A 15,964-nucleotide genomic window follows, 5' to 3' on the forward strand; every position below is an offset into this window, starting at 1 on the left:
AATTCAGCAAAACTTTAACCTAAATGATTGCCAAGAATTAGTGCTACACTAGGATGGAAAGCTGCTCCCAGCACTCACTGGTGTTGAAAAGGTAGATAGACTGGCAATAATACAAACTTTTCAAGGCAAGGAGCAATTCTTGGGAGTCCCTGAAATCCAAACATCTTCAGGTGAAGAGAAAGCTATGGCTCTTTATCAAGCAGTAGAGAAGTGGGGTTTAACCAACAAAATTCAGGCAATTTGTTGTGATATGAAAGCAAGCAACACAAGTCGAGTAAATGGTGCCTGTACAAACCTAGAAAAATTGTTCAATCGTGACCTATTAGTTATCAGGATCAATCGCGACCTAGAGTTAGTTATGAGGAGCTGTTTCGAGTCACTGATGGGTGCAACTTCTTCTCCGGACATGGCGCTTTTTAAAAGATTTAGAGAAGCCTGGCCAAAACTCGACAAGAACATTTATATAACTGGTAGTAATGAAGTACCTGATGATGTCCGCTCTACCATTCTTGGATTTGTTGAAAACTACCTTTCTACACAAAAACAGCAGAGAGATGATTACCAAGAATTGTTGGAGTTAACAATAATCTTTTTTGGTGGCATTCCGAAGAACGGAATATTGTTTCATATACCAGGAGCTGTAAGTCATGCTAGATGGATGGCAAAGGCAATTTATGCATTCAAGATATACCTGTTTCAAAATCAATTCCAGTTATCACATACAGAGAAGAATTTTTTAAGAAGGATACGTATGTTCCTTGCTCGAGTGTACGTTCAAGCCTGGTTTCTATCATCAGAAGCAATTACAGCACCATATCATGATTTCCTATTCATGTGCCAACTGATTAATTATCAAGACATAGATCCACAAGTCAGTAAGGCTGCTGCAAAGAAATTTTCCAACCACCTCTGGTACTTAGTTCCCGAAACTGTTGCTCTTGCCTTTTTTGATGACAATGTTCCACCAGCAGTTAAGGCAAGTATGGCTTAAGTTTTGCTTGACAAAGATGAAGAAGCGGAGGAAGAAAAAAATCAAGTCAAGAGATACATTCTTCCCGAATAAGACTTTTCTTCCTTTCCAAACATTGAGTTTCCATCTCTGTTAACTCCTGGTATAAAAACATTCTTCAACAGATTTTCTCTCAGCACCGATTTTCTGAACAAAGACCCTTTAGTATGGAAGTATGATCCTGGTTACAAAAGTGGAATTAAAAAACTTAAGAAAATAGTGGTTGTGAATGATGTTGCGGAAAGAGGAGTCAAACTCATTCAGGATTATAATAACATTCTCAGCAAAGACGAAACTGAGAAACAATTTGTTTTACAGATCATTGCCGTAAAAAGTACCCAACTGCTATTAAACCCTGTCTTATGAAACAGTAATGTTCAAGGTTCATTGGTTCACATTATGATTTGATTCTATGGACATTATTGTTGTACATGAAAATGCTTTTGCCTTATAGCTTTTTGGTGTAGTAAATAAGAACATGTTCAATATAGACGAGAGTATGTTGCTTTTGTACAAAATTAATCATTATGCATATTATGTTCCAACTTAAAGGCATTTGAGGGTCGCCTTGCAGTTGTCCGATTGAGCTGAAATTTTGCACAATTTCTTATTTGGTTGAGGCCACCCTAATATACATATTTGGTTAAGGGCCACCCTAATATACATCTATGTATATGTATATATTTATACATACATACATACATATATATATATATATATAAATATATAAATATATATATATATATATATATATATATATATATATATATATATATATATATATATATATATATATATATATATATATATATAGAACTCTTATATGTTGTCTGAAAGTTTTTTCCATATTTTGTTGACAAAAAACAAAAATTAAAATGCAAGACCGGAATTTTTTTTTTTATTAATTGATAGACTGCCTGCCCCAACCAAACCCTCAGTCGATGTAGCAGCACTCCCTTGCGGGTCAGGCTATTTGTCAGTCGATGTAGCAGCACTCCCTTGCGAGTCAGGCTATTTGTCAGTTGATGTAGCAGCACTCCCTTGCGAGTCAGGCTATAAGATAGTCGATGTAGCAACACTCCGCGCATGATTTACAGTAAAAAAAATTAAAATAAAAACATTTTATTAAAAAAAAATAAAAATAAAAACATTGTTTATATTGTTAAAAACATTCAGAATGTTTGTAAAAACATTCTGGTCAATTTGCGTTTTTGTGGTTTTTTTAAAAAACGATTAGTTTGTAATTAAATTAATGGTTTTGACTTTCCTCCAACACGCAAATGTTGGACGAAAGTCAAAAGTAATTAAAAGTGACGTATGTGTTGGCGTAAGAATCACTTTTTTCTTTCCGTGCTTCCCAAATGCAACAAACTATATATATATATATATATATATATATATATATATATATATATATATATATATATATATATATATATATATATATATATATATATATATATAAATATATATATATAAATATATATATATATATATATATATAAATATATATATATATATATATATATATATATTTATATATATATATTTATATATATATAACAAAAGTATTGGATTTTAACTCATCAAAGAAATAACTATATGCTTCTCTATAGATAAGTATAATCCATTTGCTTTAATAAAATTTCCTAGATGATAAAAAAAAAAAAAGAAAGTAAGGAGAAATTAAGGAGAGCAGTCAAATTTTAACTTTTTTTAAGGTTATTTAAGGGCTTTTAAGGAGTTTTTATTTTAAGGGTATTTAAGGTTTTTAAGGAGGAATGGGAACCCCTAGCGGGCACACGACGTTGGAATAACGTTGAAATAACGTTGATCAATGTCGATCAACATCAATCAACATTATTTCAATGCTATACCAACGTTGTGTGCCCACTGGGCCCTGTTTTAGATGAAATCTTGTTAATCCTTTATTAAATTTTTTAGCTTAAAACAAGAAATACTCAACTCTCTCAATAGTGAGGATTGCTGCTTTCCAATATCCTTTTTTAAAATATTGTAAAGATGCTGAAAGAGACTAAGCAAACGTTTTCCTGATGGTAATCTACTTTCTTCAATCCCTTATTATCCTAATCTTGTAAGCAGATCTAACAAAATAGATTTGTGAACAAAATGCTATCTGAAATGTTAAATAGATGCATTTAATCTATATAATAATGCTGAACTTAGTAGTAGTAGTAGTAGTAGTAGTAGTAGTAGTAGTAGTAGTAGTAGTAGTAGTAGTAGTAGTAGTAGTAGTAGTAGTGTTAGCTGTGCCCTTTCGAACATGTTTGACACAGAATTTTTGGCAGCCATTGCAACTGAGGTAATGGCAAGATAGAGTTGCAGCACTTTGTTTTATAAGAAAATGTGAAAAAATGTGTATGCAAATATCTAACATACTTCAACTTCAACTTATGTAATGCTAAATACTTAAAAATCAAGTCTTACAGTTTAGTTTTCACTTGAAAATTGCATTGCGTCAACCTCTTTTTTATTTTGATCTATAGCATTTACTTCTGTTAAAAAAAAATTATTATATACTTTTCGTAAGTAAATGTGTCAGCGTGGCCGAGTGGTTAGCCCACACAACTTCTGAACAAAAAAGCCATGCTTCGAGTTCTATCTGTGGCAACATTCTTTTTTTAATTTTTTTTTGATTTTTTAAAATACAAAATACTTGTTAAGTTGTTAAAAGATGATATACAAACATATGTAATGATATTATACACTTTACCAAAAAAAGATTTTTAAAAAAGCTAAAAATTCTAAAAAATGGAGGGAATTTGTTGCGTATGTGTCATGATTATTTACTTATAATATTTTGGTTTTACATTTCAAGTTTTTTTACAACTAAGTTGAGTTCGTGCAAGGAAAATGAGTATACAATGTGTTTATATATAGAATATAGTATCTATAGAACTATAAAGTTATTTTGTTTTGCATTTTAAATGACAAAAATTAAAAAAAAAAAGCAAGATGTTGATTTGAACTTGTCATGCGGCAACCTTAATTTTTTTAAAAATAGTAAGGGGGTTTAAAAAGTATGCTTGTATTAAGAATATAATGGAAAATTCTAACTTTTTATTTAAATTAAACCATTTAATTAAATTTATTATTTTTAAAAATAATTAAAAGTTAAAACTATTTCATATTGATATAATAAGGAAATTTAGAGTTTTACAGCTTTTTTTACCACGCCCCGTTAAACATTATAAAGCGAGTGTGCAACAACGACAGAAATTAGATAAACATCAAAACAGTATATTCCATTCTTTTTTGGCTTTACTTTTATATTAGGGATTGTCCATAAATTATGCAATGCTAAATTCCACTAATGAACAAAACAAAAAAGATCAAAATTTTCAGAGTCATAAGTTAAATAAAAAATCAAAATAGCTCATTAAGTTTAATGAAAATTGCTACCTAAAAGTACTTAAGATCTCCTTCATTTTTAAAAATGAATTTAGCGTTGCTTAATTTATGGACAATCCCGTAGCGTTTTTAGTCTATAGTTTTTAATGGTCTAAGATCTTCTTGGTTCCATTTAACCACTGGTGACAAAAATTTGGCACAATCTTTGATAAGCTAAAACTTATTGAATTGTTAGTTATCCAGTCTTAATTTTTTAGTTATTTTGTTTATAAAGTGTTACTTATCTTTTACTGAAAGTTTTGTTTACTTAGATAAATTAATAAAAAAGTTATCCAAAAATGAAGTCGACTACATTAATTGAACAAGTGTACAACTATTGTAATTTGCATCCTAACGCTAAAACGAAGAGCACCGTAGAGTATTTTGTTGCCTTTAATCACCCCTAAAAAACCATTAAACGTTATATGGCAAAGTGGAAGAACAATGAGCCAAAGTCTCGTAAGCCTGGATCAGGCAAAAAACCAAAAATTATGACTGCTGGGAACATCAATCGCCTGAAAGGTCTTTTGAACAACCGGTCTGGAACTTCAACAAGAAAAATTGCAAATAAATTTAAGTGTGATCATTCCTACATTGTAAAAACAATAAAAAACAAAACAAACATTTGTTATTTTAAGAAAAAACAAATCCCTGATCGCACTGAGAAACAGTTAAAGCAGTTGCAACTGAAGTGTGGAAGAATTTGTCGCAAATTCAGAAACCGCGACTTTGTCATTGATGATGAGTCTTATTTTACATTTAAACATACAAATAAAAATTCGAATGTTGGATTTTACTTAGATGACGCAAAAAATGCACCAAAAAATGTGAAATATAAGCGCAAAAGCAAATTTGAAAAAAAAATTTATTGTGTGGATTACCATATCCCCTCGTGGAATCTCGAAACCATTTATTGTTCCTGTGAGACTGGCAATTAACCAAACAGTGTACAAAAATGATTGCATCATCAAACGATTGATTCCTTTTATCAACAAACATCACAGTGATGGTAATTATGTATTCTGGCCTGACTTGGCCTCTTCACATTATGCTAGAAGTGTGACCAATTACCTCGATGAGAAAAATATCCGTTATGAAACAAAATTTGATAATTCAGCATGTGTCCCAGAATTACGACCAATTGAAGATTTCTGGTCAATCCTTAAAGGCTACGTTTATGAAAACAATTGGGAAGCTGAAAGTGAAGATCAGCTGCAAAAAAAATTCATTCTTGTTTAAAAAAATTGATAAAAATCTTGTACAAGGCATGTGTGAACATGTATACAAAAAAGTTGATGCCGTACGTCGTAATGGCGAGAAATCACTATTGCAGTCCCGAAAATAAAAAACTAATATATTGTTTAATATTCTGTACAATATTTTTTGATCATTAAACTTTTAGTTGTACTATTACTGTCTGTATTTATTTTGTGCCAAATTTTTGTCACCAGGGGTTATATAGCATTGTGTTCAAACACCTGTAAGTATAAAGATCATATGTTAAGCATATGTTGTGTTTGCAGGCAGTATATGGAACAATTGTGTTTAATAAATCTATAAAAATGAGAAAACTTTTGAATTTTATTTTAACAATTAGAAAACTTTTTTGCTATATTGTTATTATTATTTTGCTATAAATATTGTTATAATTATTATAGGTATAAACTATAATAAAAATTTTGCTATAAATATTGCTGTAAATACAGCAAGATTGAAAAATATTCAAAATTAATTAAGGGACGTCTTTTATCGCCCAAAACGATATTGATTAACTATCAAAATTATATGCATTTAGGAGAAAAACAAACCTAATTATAAATCTCTTATAAAGCTCTAGGTATGTAGAAAAAATGACCATGTTAATTTTTTTGCTCTTGAAGAAATTTCTCAAAATGAACTATTTTACGTAATAATATTGAAGTAGGTATAGAAATAATCGGTGTGGAATAGATAAGCTAATGATCATCACACAAAATGGCTTGGCTTTAGTGTCAGTGACTCTGCAGGTGTTAAAGCCCACAATTTTTACCTTTCTCAATCCCTAACTTAAATAGTCAAACTTCCAACTTGCTTTCCAGACAACCCAAATCATTTACCTTCTCTACTCGACTTATGCCTTGTTTCTGATCTTAGTCAGTGCTCAATCTCTCCACATTCACCCTTAAGTGCTTCTGATCACAGTTTGATCTCTCTAAAACTATTATCTCATTCTTCTTCGTCATCTGAATCCCCCTATCATCGTACCTCTTACAACTACCTTTAAGCTGACTGAGACTCTTTACATGATTTTCTTCGTGATGGTCCTTGAGTAGAAATCTTTCGTCTTCCTGCTGACAAATGTGATTCTTACATAACTTCGTGGATTAAAGCTGGCATGAAATTTTTTATTTCCTCTCGACAATTCCAAGTCAAGTCTCACTCTTCTCAATGGTTTTCCTCACATTGTGCTGCTGCAATTTTCAATCAAAACCGTTACTTCCATATCTATCAGCAAAACAATTCTCCAGAAAACAGAGGTCTGTTTATTACTGCTAGAAACCAGTGTAAAAAGGTTTTGTCTAACGCCAAAGCCCGCCATTCTCAGGTCATGAAATCTTGTACTTCATTACAAAAAATAAACTTTTGTGACATCTGGAGAATCTTTAATAGCATCAATAATAGGGCAAATCTGTTACTCCACCTCTCTTGTATGATTCAGACTTTGTAACCTCACCTTAAGACAAAGCTGAATTGTTTGCTAAGAACTTTTCATCAATATCATCTCTTGATTCCACTATTTGCGTTCTACGTGATTTAGCCGTCAAACCAGTTGATCCATTGCTTGACATATGTATCACTCTAGCTGCTGTATCTAAAGTGATTTCCTGCTTAGACTTTTCTACAGCTTATGGCCCAGACAACATACCTGTTATAGTCTTGCAGAAGTGTTCTTCGGAGCTGTCGTCTATACTTTCAAAACAATTCAGCAAGTGCTTATCCGAGTCTTATTTCCCAGCCTGCTGGAAAGCAGCATCTGTTATCCCAATTTTCAAAATTCTGGAGAGCGATCTGATTTGTCTAACTACAGTCCCATTAGTCTTCTTACTATCATAAGCAAGGTTTTTGAATCTTTAATTAACAAACACTTAATCTCTCATCTTGAATCAAATAACTTACTTTATGATAATCAATATGGGTTTCGATTTTCTCGTTTTACAGCTGATTTACTAACAGTAATAACCGATAAGTTTTATTGTGCATTAGATAAAGTTGGAGAGTTATCGCTTTTGACATTTCTAAAGCTTTTGATAAAGTTTGGCATACTGGTCTTCTCCATAAGCTTTCTTTTTATGGTGTATCTGCTAACATCTTTAAGATTATTGAACCCTTCTTTCCAATCGTAGTATAAAAGTTGTCCTCAATGGACAAAACTCTTCTTCTTATTCTGTAACTTCAGGGGTTTCTCAAGGTTCAATCCTTGGCCCTATACTCTTTTTAATTTACATTAACGATCTTCCAGATATTCTCAACTAAGGTGGCATTGTTGGCTGATGATACTACCATTTATTCTTGTCATGATAAGAAGCCAACACTCTAATTGCTTGGAGGGGGCATTTAAGCTTGAAAAGGATCTCACTTCTACAACAGCATGGGGCTCTCAGTTGCTGGTGAACTTTAACTCAGGTAAAACTCAATTTTTTCAGCTAATTGTTATCACAATAATCTAGATCTTCCTATATTTATGAATGGTAATGTACTTGATGAGTCATCTACCTTTCATCTTCTAGGATTAACTCTTCCAATCTTTCTCAAAAACCATATAATAAATCGATTGCAAAATAAGCATCTGCTAAGGTTGCATCTCTTTATCGAGCTCGACACTTTCTTACTTCGGACTCTATTCTCTATCTTTATAAATCTCAAATCCGTCCTTGTATGGAATACTGTTCCCATATCTTTGATCTTCCAATGATGTCCTTTCTCTCTTAGACAAGGTGCAAAAACGCATTGTAAACATAGTTGGACCTGCTCTTGCAACCAACCTCCAACCATTATCACATCATTGTAATGTTGCTTCTCTTTCTCTTTTCTACAAATACTATAATGGACACTGCTCTAAATAGCTAGTGATAGAAACTGTGACTGTTCCTAAGTGCTCAAAAAACTCTTATTCATCTAGTTTTTTTCCTTGAACATCAGTTCTTTGGAAATCGCTTCCTTCGTCTTGCTTTCCTGATTCATATAATTTGCAATCTTTTAAGTTGTCTGCCAATTATCTTGCTCTACAATCTTTATTTTTTCTCTTCTATTAACTTCCAACAGTAATAGTGGTTGCTTGCAGCCCTGCTGGAAGCAAAGATGTTTTAAAAAAAAAAGTTTAGAAATGGTAGGTTTGGTAAAATCTTGTATTTTATGGGTCGGGAAATCTAGGATATATGTATATGGAAAAATATAGAAAAGCTCAGTGTGGAATAAACTTACTAAGACCCATATTTTTACGGGTCAGATCAAGTAGTAACAAATGATTATATACTGAAGCAAGAAAATTTAATAACAAATGATTATATACTGAAAATAATGATAATTATTATATTTACATTATATCGACTTCTTTTTTTTTACATTTATTATATTTATTAAAAAAATTTATTTAATTTAAATTATTGATTGAAATATTATTTGGTTATTTAAATTTATTGATTAGTATTGAAATAAAAAAAATTGCTTTTGGGAAGGTAAAATTTTGTCATGAATTTAAACCACTTTCTTTTTTATCTCTATTATTGTTTAGATATTGATTAGAAAATTATAAACTCTCTATTTTATATATATATATTTTTGTGTGTGTGTGTGTGTGTGTGTGTGTGTGTGTGTGTGTGTGTGTGTGTGTGTGTGTGTGTGTGTGTGTGTGTGTGTGTGTGTGTGTGTGTGTGTGCATATATATATATAAAAATATATATATATATATATATATATATATATATATATATATATATATATATATATATATATATATATATATATATATATATATCAGCAGTATAAAATTTTTTCTTGTTCTTCTTGTTGGTAATCAATTATGATTGAGCTCCCCAAACAGGAGGCATAAATAAAATCTTAGTTGCCCATTTATTTAAATCTCTGAACCAAATTAGCAAAATGGAAAAAGTTAACTGTTCCTTTAGCAATAATATTATGTCTAAAAATTGACCCTGAACAACAAAGCATGTTGAAAAATCTCGCAAGTGTCTTGATATAGTACGATATATGAAAATGTCTAGATGTAAAAAAAAAAAGCAGGTCTGGTCTGGTAAAATTTGGAATCAGAAAGCTTCAACTAATACAGTAACACTGAAACAATACTGCATAAATAATTTTTAAATTCAAATTTTAATGTATTTTTTACAACTGTACTTTGTTTTACAGCTACCAATCCATTTTTAATATCTTATATAGTTTAAATACATGTTAATAACTAAATTATTGCTTTCTTTTGATTAAATACTGATATTATATTGGCATATTATATTAGTATATAATACCACACCAATTTCATATATGATATTAAATTGGCATGGTAATATATACTAATATATTTACATTATTAAAATTAAAATAGTAATTTTCTTATAGGATGAGAATAATTTCTATACATAATCACAGTTGTTAGGAAGTATAACATGATAAATAAACATTCCCATACAGTATAAATAAACCTACAACTAACTTTAAATTAAAACCAATTAAAACCAATTTAACTTATATTAAAAATTTAAGTTAAATTTATACATGTATTTGTTGTACATGTCGTGTTTATACATGCATTTGTGTTTTTTATATTCATATACTAAAAATATACAAGAATAAAAAAAAACTGCTCTAAAATTTATGTCAAAAAAAATAAAAATTGCTAAAAGAAAAGCAGAAAAACACCAAAAAAAAACCCAGAAAAACATCAATAAAATAGAAACATTTTTTTGACCCAAAAAAGCGCAAAAGAAAAAAAAACTTGTTTTTTTGCAATTTTAACTATAAAAACACAAATATCACAATAACATTAATGAAAATATGGTCAATTTTGCAAAGTTACTTGTAAAAGAAAAACATTGTTGTATCTAGTATAAAAAACCCAAAACAGTCATTTTCATTATAAGCATCTGTTTGTAATGTATTACATTAACCTTATAAGCATATGTTTGTAATGAGTATAAAATCAAATTTTGTATCTAATAAGCTTTTTTTTTATTGAATAAACAGCTAGCTCTATATATATATATATATATATATATATATATATATATATATATATATATATATATATATATATATATATATATATATATACATATATATATATATATATATATATATATATATATATATATATATATATATATTAAATATATATAAAAGGCTTAAGGGCAGAAATGTAACTAAAAAATATTAATATTGTAAGATCCAATAAAAATTAAGAAGTCAACTAATATATCTGAATCTCCACCCTCAGAACCACAATACACATTCACCAAATTTTCAGAAATTCTGATAAAACATCGTTAGCACCATTCATAAGGGATGCCTCCTTGCTACTTTTATCACTCCATAAACTCTGCATCATTATAGCCATAACTGCAACAAAACAAACCTCACTACAGGAAAAGCAAACACCAAAAACTCACTCAAATATGTTCAAAACCATGTGCTTCTAATATATCAAAAAAGTTTATCATGCTTAGATCTTCATCAATCCTAATAAAACCACCCTTAAACTAAAAACAAGTGTTAAATTAGATAACAAATTGAACCCTTCCTTGTATAACCTGTAGTTTATATTTTTTATAAGTTTATATTTCTTCAATTACAACTCAAAATAATTACCTCCTTCGAATGGTGTATCATCAGGCCTAAAATAGCAAAAACATTAACTTTAGACATTTAGTTTATGCAATTGATATAAACACAAAAGATATTTTTTAGAATAGAAACAATCAATAAAATGTTTAAAATTAAAATTGCATGGGAAAAAAATTTCAGCATCTGACAATTATCAGACAACGCGTATTTGATGTTTAACAGAGCAGGTAGAAGTTAAGCTAGAAATATCAATATTAAAACAGTCTTTTATGTTTCAAATTATTTTTGAAACTTTTAGTTAAAAAAACATTTTAACAATGTACCAATTTTAACAACTGTTTAAAAATGCAGATAATATAAATTAGGATATACAGAAATAATTAAAAAACGGAGGAAAGTATTTACATGGAATTATACTTGAAATCTAATGAAATTACTAAAAATATACTAAAACATAATGTTACAAAATAATACATAAAAGCTTAGTATGGCACTCATGTGCGGTACTAAGCTTTTATAATTTAGTAGTACTAACTACTACTAAGCAAATTTATGATTTAGTAATTTTTTAGTTTTGAAGTTGTTTTTAAACAAACAAAAAAAGGATATCTTTTTTATTACAATTTTATTGGTTTTTTTAGATTGGTAATAGAAAGAACGCCATTTAGAAATAAAAATTTAATTTATGTGCCGTAGATGAAGATTCTGTTAACAACAAATTGTTTTAAAAAATGAATAGAAAGTTTACACTAATTTACAGTTTACATCTGGTTGTTCATACCTCTATGGAAAATAAGAACTTACTTACTCATAAAGTAGTTGTTTTTTATTTTTTAATTAAAAAAAAAACACCCTTTGAATTATCAGCATAGTATGAACTTGTAACTTGATGTAAATAAATGATCTGACCCTTTAAAAATAATGTGGTGGAAAAAAAAAGAAGTCTAAAAAAAAGAATACTAAATATATTTTTTTTATTATTATTTATAAAAAATTTTTCAGTGCAGTTTTTTGAGTTTGCTTCGTGTAACACTGTCGTGTTTCTTATTTTGAATGGTCAAAAATCTTAATGGAATTAAATTAAATTTAAAAAAAGTTTTTTAATTAGTTTTTTAATTATTAATTTAAATATAATTGTTTTTTAATTAGCATGTGTTCAACATAATTATACCAAGACTAAACCTAATAGACTTTCTGATCTTAAATATTATTAGAAAAATCATTAACATGTAAACGAATTTATAATAAATAACCTTGCTATACTTGAACAAATTTGAGGAAAAATGAAAATTAGAATTTTTTTTTTTAAAACTTATTTTTTTTTTATAAAACTTGTCAAACTTGAAAAAACAACTAATTACAATAAACAAATGATGAACTTTTAATGAAAGAATATTACATATTTTTTGCATATATTTATTTTTGCATGCCAAAACTTTAAGTGATTCATAGCAGCAGTTGTATGCCGTCATAAAGCAAAGATAGGTCGATGTGTATATATATAAGTTTGTATAAACATATATATAATTCTTTAACAACTTGTTTCTCCATCAGAGCGTTAATTAGGCTTCCTGATAAACTTACTGATGGTAAAATAAGTTGTTGAAGAAAAAATAAAAAGTGTTTTTAGTTTTTTTGTTCTGTTCTTTAAGAATTAAGCACTCTATTTGTAGAATACACTAACATAATTTATATATATATATATATATATATATATATATATATATATATATATATATATATATATATATATATATATATATATATATATATATATATATATATATATATATATATATATATATATATGTATATATATATATATATATATATATATATATATATATATATATATATATATATATATATATATATATATATATATGCATACATAAATAATTGTTTGACTCTTTTTAAATATAAAATATTGATGAGCATCCTTTTTTCTTTTAAATATAGATATTTATAAAAATACTACTTGATGAACTAATTATATTACTGTTTTTTTGACATATATCTCATAATCTAAAATAATTATAATGCCCCAAATTAACAATCCACTATATTATTTCAAAGTTCTTTCAAAATTTTATTTGTCTTTGATAAAAACCTTGCACTTGTTTGAGAATTATTTATAATTATTTAAAAAATTTTATTTAATTTGTTATAAATATTTGAAAACTTTGCATAAAATGAAATAGAAAAATCTAACTAACAACAATATTTCAGCAATAAAACGATCAAATTTACTGGAAAAACTATTGATAACATAACAAAATGTAAAGTCATAGTAATGAATGAACAAAACATCTCAATGAGAGAAATTGCAAAACATTTTAACATAACACATGCAACTTTTAGCTGAATAATCAGCCGATATTAAAGATACAATACAATGGAAAATCTTTTGTGTCCTGAAAGACCCAGCATTTCAAATAAAAGAAATGAACATATATATATATATATATATAAATATATATATATATATATATATATATATATATATATATATATATATATATATATATATATATATATATATATATATATATATATATATATATATATATAATCTACTAATCTCAGTCGAAAAGGGCAAAAAGTTTCTGGTGTTATTGCTAGTTCATGAAAATTAGAAGAGAACTACAAAAACACAATTACATGTGGCGAGCTGCTTGCAAAAAACCATGCCTATTGATTAAACATCAGAAAGCAAAAAAAACCTGGTGTTTACCTCATAAAATTTGGTCTATGAGCATGTGGCACAATATTCTTTTCAGCGATAAAATGAACATTGAGGTTGATTCAAGAAAAAAATTGGGTAATGCTGAGAAGAACACCACATGAAAAAATAGACCCAAATTGTTTTATGTATATAGAACAAAACAAGGTAGTGGTAGTTTAGGCATCTAGGCCTGCATGAACTATGAAGGTGTCAGTTGTTTCAAACTATTTGATGGAAGACTTGATTCTCAATAATGTTAGACATATTGGATAATTATTTAATGCCTTCTATTGACATTTTCCAAAGAGATATGGAAACTATTTTCTAACAAGATATCACATAAAAAATAAAAAAAATATTGCAAAAAATATTCTTAGATTGCACAGTACGTACCCAAATATTACAGCATTCCATAACATTATATTGTTTTCAGAAGGTGCACCACTAACACCAGTGGGAGGGTCATCTTGTAACCTACAAATTAATTTTAATATTAAAATTTCAATTTATTAAAACAGTAATGCTTTGTGAACGACTACAACTACAGTCATTTTTAATGTGATGTAACGTGAGTAATTTTCAAGAAAGAATAGAGAAAACATTTTGCCACACAAAATATATCAAATACTTATTAACTGTGTTTCAACTCACAAAAATGCTTAAAATTTAATTTAGCATAAAAAAGTGACCTTTTAAAACTGTTACATGAGCAAACATCTTTAATAACTTTTAATTAGATGCACAATAAAGTAAGATTGTCTATAAGTTACCAAAATTACGCTCATGGTTATCTCACCGTTTGAAATCTCTCATTAGTCTTCGACGAGCTGGAGTAGACATTTTGTTTTCTGAAAATTATTCCCAATTACTTTAAAAAATATATGGTAAAAAATTAATTAAAACTTCAGTGAAAGCATAATTAATTTATAACTTTATTTCGACTTATATTTTCGAGAGAAGTTCGTTTTACGCTGTTTTTCTGTTGTTTTTTTCGTTGTTAGTGAAATAATTTTTTTCGTGTAACGCTTATAAATTTTTGACTCGAAACAACTGTTTTGCAAAATCGTTTTACTTTTAATTTTTCTTTAAATATTTCCCCAATTCGAAAAAAAATTTTAAAATTGCCAACATTTTTCAACAATTATTCAAAAAATTTTGCTTCTTTAAGATAGTAAATATGGAACATAAATGGCTTGAAGACATTAAAAAATTTTTTTTTTTTTTAAATAATGTAATAGATAATAAAAAAAGAGAAGATAATAAAAAAAGATAATCAAAATTTGAAAAAAGTAGTTCAAGGAATCAAGATAATTTTTTTTTCATTTTTTGTATTTTATTACAATCTTAAAAATAAAAAGATATACAAAAAAAAAATTACAAATTAAGATATTGTAAAAAATTTAAAGAATAAAAATAAAAAACCGTGATACTCAACAGTGACGGATCCAAGATTTTTTGGTGGGGGGAGGAGAGATGTTGATACCAAAAGTGGTTAGCGTAATTTTTTTGGAAATTACGAATCAAAAGATATTGACTCAGTTTCGATTCGACTAATAGTATTTGAGTTGTACTATGGGGAGTTAGTTTCTTATATATATAGTTACATTTCCTCGGAAAATAATTACACAATTTCTTTTTTAGACTAATAGGATTTTGTGTAATAAATAAATTAAGTACAAAATCTACAATGCAAAATCGAAACGTCTCTTCTTACTAGCTGCAAATCTATCAATTACGTCGTTTACTTCTAAAGGCATGGTATTATAAATATACAATAATGCCGAGCCAGTTAAACGCTCATCATTGGTTCGGTTACGCAAAGGACTTTTTAAAATATTCATGGCGCTAAAGCTCCGTTCAGCTGTACATGTTGTGATTCGAATGGTAGAGAAAATCCAAAGAAGTGTCTTGATGGTTGCCAATCTATAAAATGAAATTAACAGAGTAAGTTAATAAGCAACAGAGATTTAAACTGATATAGTATT

The 15,964-nt window shown here is 28.0% G+C and overlaps 1 protein-coding gene across 1 annotated transcript in view; it reads right to left on the reverse strand.

The window, feature by feature from the left end:
- Positions 1-15,017, reverse strand: part of LOC100212855 (ubiquitin-conjugating enzyme E2 A) — a 31,264-nt gene extending 16,247 nt beyond the window's left edge. The window contains exons 1-3 of the mRNA XM_065813174.1: positions 14,776-15,017; positions 14,373-14,453; positions 11,279-11,304 (exon numbers count right to left, since the gene is read on the reverse strand). Coding sequence (XP_065669246.1) covers positions 11,279-11,304; positions 14,373-14,453; positions 14,776-14,819 — 151 coding nt within the window. The 5' untranslated portion in view covers positions 14,820-15,017. The remainder of the gene's footprint in view (positions 1-11,278; positions 11,305-14,372; positions 14,454-14,775) is intronic.
- Between the last annotated feature and the right edge of the window lie 947 nt (positions 15,018-15,964).

This window comes from Hydra vulgaris, chromosome 12, assembly GCF_038396675.1.
Source record: "Hydra vulgaris chromosome 12, alternate assembly HydraT2T_AEP".
NCBI classification, from domain to species: Eukaryota; Metazoa; Cnidaria; class Hydrozoa; order Anthoathecata; family Hydridae; genus Hydra; species Hydra vulgaris.